We start from the raw sequence: 12902 nt of genomic DNA, 5'->3' as shown, positions 1-12902 counted from the left end.
TTGGAGTTTTATTTTGTTACAAACAATTTATAATTTTCCTTAATATGATTAAGGTTTGTGATCTTTTTAGAAAAATTCAACATGAGCATAGAGGATGCGATTCTCTTAACGCACAAATACTAGTACTCTATGTACTCCATCATGTTTAAAGAAACATGGAATTCGATTTAGCTGAGGAATTTGTTAAATATTTGGACTACATTTTAAAAATGTTGCTCACTAAATCAATTTTTTTACCCATATGAGATATGGAAAATGCATAAGCTGAAACTCAAGATCATTAGAGTTTGGAGATGTCTTATATGTGTTAAGAGATTGCACAATAATAGAATTGATATTAGATCCGATAAATGAGATTTATTGGTTACCCTAAAGAAATAATGAGATTATTTTTATCACTCTTCTTATGACAAAGTGTTTGTGATAAGAGGTTAAACTCTTTTTTAGAAAAAGGGATTCTATCTTAAAGAAAGAGTGGGAGTACAATTACTTTTATTAGAACTCAGGAGAGGAAATACTTTCTCTTGAAAGTATAAAAGGTTTGATCATCAAACTAACTTTTTTTAAAAAGTAGCCTATTTGTATAATGATATAATTCTATAAAGATAGATCTAATGGTTACTTAGATTTTTTATAATCATGTTCAATAAGGATTGTTCTTAAAATAAAATTATGCACTATTGTAGTGGGAGATTTCATGTTTTGAGAAAACGTGATATTTATTATGCTCTAGGTGTATTTTACAAAAGGTTAAGCACATATGCTCAAAAGTTAAGGTGTTTAAGGTTAAAAGAGTTTTGATAAACACAAATGTGCATTGAAAAATTATACACATGATTGATTGGCTCTAGTGCAAGTGGGAGCATATTGAGATAATAGTATGCCCAAGATCCAATCTATCATGATTGGCTATCGTGCAAGTGGGAGATTGTTGGGAATAAGTAGTATGACCACAATCCAATCAATCATGTGTCAAATAATTTGTTATTGTTATTATATTAAAATGTTAATATAATAAGTCCTTGATTAAATTTAGAGATTTATCATTGTGATAGTGATCATAATATTGAGAGATAAATCTTTTATAATTTAATCTAAATTGTTCTTGGTCATAGGATTATTAAAAAGGACATTAATAATCCGAAAGATCAATATATATATAATGGCCTTCATTGGATGAAGATTAATAGATCTCATTTATTAAATTATATATATAGATGGTGCATATAGAGATAAGACCATTGAACTAACTCACTCTGAGAATTTCTAATGGTTATAATTACCGCATATTTGTCAATAGGATATTCTCAAGATGAACATGGTAATAGAGTTTCATTTGACCTGCGACTATCATAGTAATTAACAATGTATTTATTATACTTTGATTCCGGACACCTAATACCCTAGGGTGCTAGTTGAATGGATATTGTGTATGATTTAAATACTTGTAGAATTAATGATTAGTCAATAAGGAATCCGTCAACTCTCGATAAAGAGTTTATGAATGAAGAAATGAGTTTCTTAAGTCATTCACAGTTCATTATAATAATGGTAACAAGTTAGAGTTTGACATTAAACTATACTTTAAGGGTTAACCAAGAGCTGGAAAGATGGAAGGAATTATACTTTGTTCTTCTGAGGTTCTTAGTAAAAATATATTACTTCATACTATCGGATCGTTGAGGAGTGTTGCTAGACGCCAACCTTGATTAGTAAATTTAGTGTGACTAATTTACTACCCGCTTAGTATTGAACCTATGGGGTCACACACTAACGAGTGTTCTAATCTTTACTGTAGAATTATTTAATTATTATTTTGATTTGATCAAATAAATAATTATATTAATTCAGATGGAATATTATTATATTCTTTGCTAGCACCAAGAATATAATAATAGTATGATGATTGAGAATAGTAAATGAGATTTGAGAATAATTAGTTATTCTATTTGCAAACTTGAATTCTAAATTTGGATGAGATCCTAACTGATTCTGTTTCAAATTGAGTTATGATATGATTCATAAATTTGAAGGATTCAGATTTAGAATTTTAAGATATGATTTAAATTTGGATTGAGATTCAAATTTAAAATCAGTAACAAATCTCATACTATATATATGTATGCCAAGAGTAGAGGAATGCGATACAGACGAGAATAACAAGAGTTTTATTCCGTTACCTCTACACACATAAACGTATGTGAGCTTGATTCTTGGAGAAGAATTTTATGGCGTGCAAAGAGTTGCAAGAGGTTTCTCAATTTAGATCAGATGTCCATTGGTCAAGGAGTTGACAGTAAAGGTTGGTCTCGGTGTGGATACGCATAGAGACTTCGTACAATCGAAGAATAAAGTTTTTACTAAAGCGTCTAAAGGTATTTAGATCTGGTCTATATATTATTGGAATAAAGTTTAAGCACAAAATAGATCTTTAAGGATTACTTTATTTTCTTCTGCTGCGTGTTATGAACATATGATAATCTTTCAACCTCGAGAGTCTGTGAAAGGTGGCAGCGAAGGAGAGGGGGTGAGGGACTGAGGGGTAGGAGATGGCAATTTGGGACTGAGGGGTGGGAAGTGGCGTTCATGAGTGCCAGAGAAGAGAGGGTTTGAAAGTGAAGACCGCGACTGATTTTTTAGAGTGACGACTAGGATTCTCTCTCAATCTCATATATGGTATATATATACGGGGCCTGTCTCCATTCCCGCAGGTACAAAATTGTATCTGTATTCGTCCCCGATGTGTAAATTTATGCGGCTACCTATCTCGCCAGGAGTTTTTGCCATTCCTAATAGTAAATAATCAAAATAAACTTGTACTATAAATAAAATATTTATAGATTTTCATTAAACTAGAGTACATTACGTACTAAAAATAAATTTATAGTTGTCATCAACACTAAACATAAACTCAAGATTAAATTCATATATGAGCATAATTTATGACAAAATTAAAATTTTCAAAAGAAAACATGTAGAACATATACAATCACAAATATCCAGTTTTGATGGCATGAAAATTTGAAACCCACTTAATTCATAGTTTTGACATTATAATTAGACTAGAGAAAATTACATACTTTTAAAACAAGGATAAGTATTGTTTTGGTCCCTAACGTTGAGGGTCAGAATCGAAATCGTCCCTATCGTAATTTTTGATTTAGAATTATCCTTAACATTTTTTTCGTATTAAAATCGTCCTTTTAATTTTTTTCAGACAAAAATACTCTCACCCCTACCAGCACTTACCTCCTCCTCCTCCACCACCACCACTACCAACACTAACACCAACACCAATACCAACACCACCACCACTACTACCAACACCAAACCAATAAGCAGAAACAGATGCAAAAACTCAAAATCAGCAGAAGCAAAAAGCAAGAAGCAGCAAAAGCAAACCAAGAAGCAGAAGCAAAAAGCAACACCAACACCACCACCACCAACACCAACACCAACACCAACACCATCACCACTAACACCACCACCAAACCAAGAAGTAGAAGCAGCAGAAGCAAAAAGCAAGAAGCAGAAGCAAGAAGCAGAAGCAAAAAGCCAAATCAGGCGCGTGTTTTATTTTATTTTTTAAAATTTTATAATTTTTTATTAAAGTAGGAGTAGTTTTGGAATAAAATTAAACATTTTATTAAAAATGACGATTTTAATACGAAAAAAAACATTAAGGATGATTCTAAATTGAAAATTACAATGGGGACGATTTCGATTCTGACCCTCAACGTCAGGGACCAAAACAATACTTATCCCTTTAAAATACATACTCTGATACCACATGCAAACTTAATTTAAGTAGAAGCATTAATTAAGATTGGTTGTAATAATGAGTTTTGGTTATGATAGAATTGGACTTTAAGTTTGGTTTCTCTTCTTTCCCATTTCTTTCATACGTTTATCAAGATAAAATTTTTTTAATATTTTCAGTAAAATAAAAATTATAGAAAATTATCATATATATTAGGTATAAAGAGAACCATCTTTATATATGTCATTACCTTCAAACTTAATGCGTTTATCAAACATTAGCATTAACGGATAAAATTAAGTTATTAATAATTATAATTATGCCACAATAAAAATTTAAATTACAATAAACTTCCAATAATTTTCACATAAACTTAATAATTGAAAGATAAGATTATCATCAGAGAAAATCTATCAACTAAAGTGATAAAATAAAGTCAAGAAAATTGACACATGTGATAGTTTAATAAAGAATGTTAATTAGATTCCTTTTTGGAGGAGTTATTTAATTTCTTATTAATTGTGTGATTCCACCCAAGTAAAATTAAAGGTAAATATTTATTTCTGATAATTTTGTGAAGGACCATGAATTCTTAGTAAAAAGATATTACTTTTTTTAGTTTATAATTTTTAATTTTTTGAGATTAATTAGCCTTTTTATTAATAATTTTTCTTTTAAATTAAGTGAATTAACAAAATATACTTGCGTAATACGTTGACTAAATTTATTGTGTAAGAATTGAAAAATATTAGTGATTTTTAAATTTTTTTATTCTTTTTTCAAAATTAAGAGTGTGAGACTCAAGTTCGAAACTTTTAGGAGAGGATGAAAATATTATACCATTTAAGTTATAACTTGTTGGCTTAAATTTTTTTTACTTATAAAAATAGAATAGAAGATATACATATTAATAAAAATGACATTATTAATTGTTGTTATTAGTCTTATCTACTTGTTACCAATTATTCTAAAATGTTAAATTTTGAATATTTAATGTTATATCTATCTAATTAATTGACATAATTATTCTCATTTATTGTATTTATTTTAGATAAAATATTGTATCAACCTTTTTCATTATCTATTATATTATAAAATAGATTAATAGAATATGTACTTTTTTTAATATTAATGAATTTACATAGATTATGATAGATAACTTAAATTGATTATACCTAAAATTTAACATAATCTTAATAATATAATATTTTAATAACTTTTTTAAGTTACAGTAAAAACTTTTTTAAAAACTACATTTTTCATTCAAATTTTATAAGTTAAAAAAATAAAAATTAATAATAGTCTCAATTCTTACATAATAAATTTAGTTAATGTATATAAAAAATTAATTAAAAAAATATTAAATCTTAAAAGAATATATTAATTCTAATTGGTATGTAATAGATAAATTAATAATTTAATATATCACCTAAATATGTTCCATTAATTCAAATAAAAAATATTTATAAAAAATTAACCAATCTCAAAAAGATAAAAATCAAATACCGAAAAGAATATTCTCTTTTTGTCGAAGATTTCGTTATTTTTTAGAGGGAAGTGCTAAGTAAATAATGACTATTTTGAACAACATAAATAATCAGTAATAAAATAAAAATATACTACAACTCTAAATTATTTACCTAAATTTTAATATTAAAATAACCATTTGTACACCTAGTAAAATAAACATCCGATATATCTATTGTTCACATTATTTAGTATTTTTATTGTCTACCTATATTTTTTTTAAGAGAGTACATCAACAACTACCAATCAAATAAAAACACATTACACATTCAAATTAACTATCTAAATTTTAATATTAAAATAACTATCTATATACCAAAGTTGTTAACTATTATAAGCACACGAATCAAATTAAAATCATGCTTTATGAATTATAACTCAAAGTTATAAGCTTAAAAAACTCACATTGACATGAGATATATACCAGTACTAGAATTTATAATTATAACTTATTGATATATTAACCATAAATGATTAAATCACAAATACCAACCCTATTACAGCTATAGTTCATCAATAAATTAGATCCAAAACTATAATAAAAATAATAAATAAACTACATGTAATAAAACCGATCTAGAAATATATAAACCACTAACAAAAATAATATATATCCAATGGAAAAAAAATATTACATTAAAAGGGTACGTCAACAAACATGAACTTTTTTTAAAGTTTATCATTTGACCTATATAATTAATAGGACTTGACAAAAAATACGGGTCGAATTTACCTGAATTTAAAACAAGTTGAGCTACCAGTTCTATCGGCTAACCTGACTCGCGTCCACCCCTCCCGAAAAGAGAATTACGGTAGGCATCCATCCCAACATAATTACTGCAACAACAACACACTCACACAGCACAAAACTCAATAACTTGTGTACGAGTTTAATACCCAAGGCAACGTTTAATTTTAAAGATACAGAAACATGAACACGCGGTACATATTTACTGTTTGTTTGTTGAGACATAAATTTTAAATGAACACATTAGTATATAAATGCATACAGAATGTATATATTTAGTATTTTTCCAAAATATTGATACAGAGGCACAGTTAATTGGATACAATTTTTTACATTTTTATTCCTTATTAATTTTTTACACAATTAAATTTTATACTTTTATTCCTTATCATTTTTTATACTTTTATTCTTTATCAATTTTTTACATTTTTATTTCTTATTAATTTTTATAAAATATGAATTTTTTCTAATTTTATTATGTCTTATTCAATGTTTTACCAAATATAATACGTATATACTAATAATTTATGTCCATATTTTTAATGTCTATATCTTTGTGTCTCTGTCTCAAAATAAATATAAATAAATATAATCCAAACGCGACCTAAAATCACTGAATCAGGTATCTTATGTGGGATATACCGTAGGTAAATGCTGCCATTTGGGTATGTAAATCATGTTTGGGGAAGTCTTTCTAGCACCATTCTTCATTTGTAGTCATATAATTTATGGCAAAGGGTTAGGGTCTTCCAGTAATTTTCATAATAAAAATGTTGTTTGATGGCGTAGCATATTTTCAGGTCTTAAGCGACACATAAGATGATGCAATAGAAGATACTCGAAAGAAACACGACCAAGATCACACTAGAAGCAAAACATTCTTATGCTTTTGCTAGAGGGGTATTCATAGTTCTCCATGCAAACTACCTACATAATCAATAAATTAGAAGCAAACAAGGAAGAATCAAATATCCTATGTTCCTGTCTAAGAAAGGAATATACCCTTCACAAATAAATCCCCCTATTAACAGCCCTATTTAACATCCACTTCCTTGATCTAAAATCGACATATATCATAATATGCCCTGGGCTTCTTTTGCAACTTTAAAAAGTTAAATAAATAAATAAATGAAGAACAAGAAGTGACATCATAATATGCCCTGAACTTCTTTTTGCAACTTTAAAAAGTTAAATAAATAAATAAATGAAGAACAAGGAGTGACATCAGAAATAGCATATCTTAAGTATATACATATCCCTCATCTTTCAAGGTTTAGGTTGGAATACAAGATGAGATTGATCAATGTTACATTCAATACCAACACTTGAAGAAAATGATAATTGTTTGGGAGAGAAAAACATCAAGTGAAATATCTTCTAAGCAAAATCTATTCTTTAATTTCCTTGAAACTGTATTGAAAAAAATGTATATATTGATATTGGGGCATTGCCTTAATGAAGAAAAGTTTCCCCAGGGTACGCTACTCGTCTTTAAGCCAGATATTTGGACTAGCTCCTAAGCAAAAATTACAAAATTAATTGCCCATAGCAACAGTTGAGGAAAAAATTTGTTTCTGCAATTCTGCGTGAACAATAAGTTATAGTTTTTCAAGAAAATCCTGAAAATCCTTTAACAAGGACCTAAAATTGGATCCAAGTTTTCTGTTAAGAGGCATTTATAACTTTCATTTAGACAAAATGATGTGTGGGGTATTCATGCTCATAACCATTATAATCATAATAAAGCCTCTCGCCCTTAGAAATATCACGAGTAGCAACCAAAAGGACCCTGCATTCACCGTTAACATTGTATCTCACACATTTACAGTTCTGCTTCTTCCTACCTTCCCTGCATATAAATATTAGACATGTTTAACCAAAATATTTTCAACAACTAGCATTGCATATAAAAACAGTATTCACATTATACAATTTAAAATCCTACAAAGAGAGTTCCAAAAGGAGCATGGCAAAGCCATAGAACTTACAGAATGGACTGCAAGAACTATCCAAACAGCATCAAAGGGGAACAATTTTCACCCTCTCCACTATTTATATTCTGTTTATTCAACATTTAGCATGAGATAAGCGAGAAAGACTTACGGAGTATGATTGTTGATGCCATTAATAAACCTAGCAATGTTTCCGCGTTTATCAGCACAGATGACAAGACTTTGAGAATGATCACTTGATAAAAGAAGGGTCATCATACTGTCACAATCATCACTTTCTCGATTCTTAAGGTAATCCACATCGCCCGTGTATTCCGCAATAAATGTCAAATCCTTGATTGGAGCATCAGCCACCACAGTATAGCTATTGGGAAATTTCAAGAAAAGTCCTATTAATATTAAGGTAAACTGATGTCCTAAATTATGATGACAAGCAAAATATTGGTACCCTTCGCGTGCATCATAAACAATTAGAAAGGGGGCACATTCGCCTCTTCTAGACATAGCTCTGCAGTGTTCCAAGGTCTCCATATCTTCCTTTGAAAGAATCTAAGTATAAAACAGTAAAACATACTCTATCAAAGTAGCACACAGTGATAGAGATGTGAAAACAAATAAGGCCTGGTTGTTACAGACAACTCTATCATTAACAAGCTGCAAGAAAATTGAGACCTGCATGCCACCATCTTCTAATATGGCTTGATTAGCAGATCTAGGAGCCATTCCAGGCAAGTATCTGAGGTCATCGCTAAAATCCATATGCAATGCTGATAAAGCAGTAGCAAGTGAATTCATCTGTTTATTTCTTTGGTTCGAATCTTCTGAAGGAATAAATGGTAATAATCTCCTCCTTCTCTTGTGCATAACCAGAGGGCGTGATCGTCTTCGACGCTTCTTAGCATCTGTAGGTCCAAAAGGACAAATTATAAACAAAATTCTTAGAGCGAGATATATATTGTGAATCAGCACATAGACATCCTAAAAGGCTGAGGCAGAAGTTTACCTAGGTGCTCCATTTTCGAAAATCACCATTCACCAGAATATGTATATAAACTTTTTGCTTCTTTTACCAATAAGAAACATCTAAAGAGTCGTATTAAATTATGTGTGCATTTGAACCAAACACGTAGAAGTATTTTGCCAATCTAAGAACATGAAAGCATGCAAAAGTAAATGCCAACCAAATCTAATGACAAAGATCTCAACATGGATATTAGCATACGCAACTTATTGTGTGGACTTCATTAATCTTAATGAAGAGCTCACATAAATGCAGGGTTTGTAAAAAATTTGTTAACCTTTCTAGTTTCCATGAACATAAATAGATATCTACTGTCTAGATTGTCATAGTAACTGCTTTTCTGCCAAATCACAGAATTTATTCTAATCAATCTTTCCATATTAATGTCAAAATTTCCCTACGACTTTCCAAGTCTATATATAAATCATGACTCCAGCATCCAATCCATTTCTTGTCTGGTGGGAAAACCAACTTGATCACTCAGTATCTGTCATTAAAAATGTTTACAGCCCTTTTTATGTATCTATTTCAACATCATCTGTGATTGCATTTTCTCTATTGTTTTGCAGTACTTTTGTTATCTGTTAAAGGAAATATATTCTCCAATAAATTCATAGTATTCCGTACATGTAATTAAGAAAAGAGCAATCTTAATACTCTAGAATTTGATTGTTAAATAGAAAGGAATTTTATTGGCCGTCTTCACCATCACAGACGATATTCTTAAAGAGATAGTCATATAGGTCAGCAGACTAATTGAACCAAAAATCTACAAGCTTATAAAAACATAGTGGTTTCTTTCTGCTTTTGAAAGAAATTGACATGAGTGACTTCTATGAAACTATAAGCTAACGTGGTTTCTTTCTTACTAACAAAACTAATTTTTTAGAAAAGAAAAATCATAGTCTGTCCAAATCGAAGGCCAAAACAATGCACCATAATTTCAAATTGTCATGTAGAGATTAAAATGAATTTTCCCATCAAAATATGAAGGTTGTTCAATTTGACCTTACTGTCATTATAATGAGAGAAAAGCGCAAATGCAAGGAATATAGCTGAAATTTTCTGCAGGTAGCTGTCATTGTTCTACTTAAAAGACCGTGGCTTAGATAGAGCAAAATGAAAAATCCAAATTGTTTTTCCCATTTGGTAATACCAATTACTAAGATAACCTATAGATCAAGCTTCATATTTGTGGACCTATATCATGAAACATCTTAATCCCCATGTCCTTCATAATTTGAAAAAAGAACACTCCACCACCATGGAATTTCATTCCATAAGGCTGAAGAATATTCAGCCTTCAAGCAAGCAAGAATGCTGCACTTACAAAAGGGTCAGTACATATTCCAAAACATTATTCCATATTTCCATTAACCCATTCATGCTTCTTATTAAAGTCAGAAAGACATAAGCTACAGAATAAATACTATTCTCAACCCAATCTCAAATATATTATGATTAATTCTTTCCCATACAATTCAATGCAGCAATGGGAAACTAAGCCTGTCAAAAGCAAGCCAAATTACTTCCACAAACACGATTACTCAGATTCTGTGTGTTCATTAAAACGATCATAAAAGAAAATGAAACCAAGCTATTATTATATTCAATCAAAGAAGAACGTTGATTAGCAAATGCTTAAACTCGCGGTCATTACCTTGAGAAGAAGCAGCTCTAACGTGATCATTGTCGCTCCTCTGAATCCCGAAGAAATCAATTAACTTACGCTGCGAGAAGCCTGACAAAAGTCGCAGAAACACAATGCCACATTCATCGTCACGATGAAACAGCTCAAAAAAAAAGGGGGGGAAATTACCAGAAAATAAAAAAGGCTTGAAGAAAACAAAAGAGAATCCCTTACTTTTTATTCTTCTCTGTCTGTTGTTGCTTCCAACGCATTCAGGGCAAAGCCAGGATCCAATAGGAACCCTAACGACGATAGGCCTCGCGCATTTCATGTGGAACCCTCTGTCGCATTTGTCGCAGAGAAGCAGCTCCTCCGGCCGCTCGCCGGAGCCGCATTGCTCGCAGCTGAGGTCGCCGTAATCTTCGCGCTCCACGACGGCGTACGGCGCCCTCGCCATTATGTCCGTCATCGACTTGTACTTCTTCGCCGGCGGCCCGCACGGCGACTGCTGACCGTGCGGGTGAATTGCCTGCGTCCGGCGGCTAAAGCCGATGAGCCTCTTGGCCGACCGCGCCGGTGAGGTGGCAGGAGCCATGGGGAATTGAAGGGCAGAATCGGAAATTGGGGAACGAAAAGCGCTATTTTTCTGAGAGAGTTTGCCTCTCTCTCTAGAGGAAGACGAGAATGGTGTGACCGTGTGAGTGTTGAGAAGAAAGAGAGAAAGAGAGACTGGACGAAAAAGTAAGTAAAAAAAAATTTTGTTATTTAGACAATCATTTTTGTGAATAATAGATTCTAAGATTAGTCTAATAAAATAAAAAGTTAAAAACTAAAAATATATTATATTTTTAAATTATTCACTTAAATTTTAATTAATCATTCATATACCTAATAAAATAAATATTCGATATATCTATTATTTATATTGTTTAGTATTTTAATTTACCTATTTTTCTCTATAAAAAAAACAAAATGAAATTCTTTATTTTTTTTAAATAAAAATTAATTGTCCTAATAACGTTAAAATATTTAATGAGTATGTTATTACCTTTGAAAAAGTAATTAATATATATTTTATTTGCTCTCTATTGAACATAGAAATGTATAGGAGAGATTGATAAGAGCTGAATACCTAATTAGTAAACTATGCATATTAACTGCGTAATGTTTGTTTTTGGTTGATTACGGTATTTTTTAGTGCAATCGATTAATTTATTCTCTATTTAAGTTTTATTTAAGAATTTATTATTTATTAATAAATTGTTAAATATTAGTTAATAAATTATTATATATAAAAGACAAAATTAATATAAGAATTAAATATTATTATCTAATAAAATTTAAATTTAATTTTGATATATTTACGTTTTACGATATTTATATTTTTTATATAATCGTTTAATCACATTAATTTATTTAGATAATTATTTATTCAGTTTTTATACAAAAATAATTATTTTTATTAACATAATTAATTACACATATAAAATTATTTTATATTAATAAAGTATCAAAATTAAAATTTATAAAATATTTATATTAACAGGATTTTTAATTTAACGGGTGTCTGAAAATTGTTCTTATTTGACAGCACGTAGTTAAATGTCAACATAAAACTTTGTTACATTATAGCTTCAGAGTAATGGTCTTATGTCCCCCATTAAAGTCATTGAGCACATGTTTGGATTCCTGAAAGGTGAGAAAACACGGTAAAACAAAATTTATCCCACAGTGAAAAGCGAGCGACATATAGAATCTAAACAAGTGTAGTTACTTTATTGTTTTTAAATAAAGTTATCTTATTTCACTATTTTTACTAAAATTATCAATGTAAGCGATAAAAATTTATTATACGATTACCTTAAATCACTAATTTAAAATATATTTTTCAATAAATTCTTTTCTCTAGAATAATAATAATTATACTAAATAAGATAAAAAATAAATAAACGGTCAAATAATGTTCTTAAAATTTAAAAGAAAAAATTTGTTTCCATTTCATGATTAAAAGAATAAATTCTTTCTCTTTTTTCTATACTGCCAAGTTAGGAAACATATTTTCATAGTATATTAAAAAATTCATATTTTTTATTTATTTGATGTACTAAATCTTATACTATTATTATTTATCCAAATATATATCTTTCTACATGACTCTCTAAATAATAAATAAACAATTCAAATGTAAAACACTATATTCAAATGACAATTTATAATTAGAGAAAAGTATATGATTTTACTATAAATATATTTAACCAAATCTT

General features: G+C 29.5%; 1 protein-coding gene across 1 annotated transcript; it reads right to left on the bottom strand.

The window, feature by feature from the left end:
• Positions 1-7410: 7410 nt before the first annotated feature.
• LOC107470399 (probable Histone-lysine N-methyltransferase ATXR5) lies at positions 7411-11358 on the bottom strand. Its single transcript, XM_016089805.3, has 6 exons — positions 10873-11358; positions 10669-10749; positions 8660-8889; positions 8436-8536; positions 8139-8351; positions 7411-7884 (listed from the first exon to the last, which is right to left on the bottom strand). Exons 1-6 carry the CDS (start codon positions 11231-11233, stop codon positions 7725-7727), a joined length of 1146 nt encoding a protein of 381 aa, XP_015945291.1. The 5' UTR covers positions 11234-11358; the 3' UTR covers positions 7411-7724.
• Between the last annotated feature and the right edge of the window lie 1544 nt (positions 11359-12902).

The sequence above is a fragment of the Arachis duranensis genome, chromosome 10 (genome assembly GCF_000817695.3).
Source record: "Arachis duranensis cultivar V14167 chromosome 10, aradu.V14167.gnm2.J7QH, whole genome shotgun sequence".
NCBI lineage: Eukaryota > Viridiplantae > Streptophyta > Magnoliopsida > Fabales > Fabaceae > Arachis > Arachis duranensis.
Note: the sequence above shows the minus strand (reverse complement) of the source record. Positions and strands in the feature narration are given on the sequence as shown.

Coding starts and splice junctions, on each gene's coding strand:
- LOC107470399 (XM_016089805.3), bottom strand. CDS start 11,233: ATGGCTCCTGCCACCTCACCGGCGCGGTCGGCCAAGAGGCTCATCGGC. Junction 10,750..10,872: donor CAGACAGAGAAGAATAAAAA/GTAAGGGATTCT, acceptor GACTTTTGTCAG/GCTTCTCGCAGCGTAAGTTA. Junction 8,537..8,659: donor TAGAAGATGGTGGCATGCAG/GTCTCAATTTTC, acceptor TTTTATACTTAG/ATTCTTTCAAAGGAAGATAT.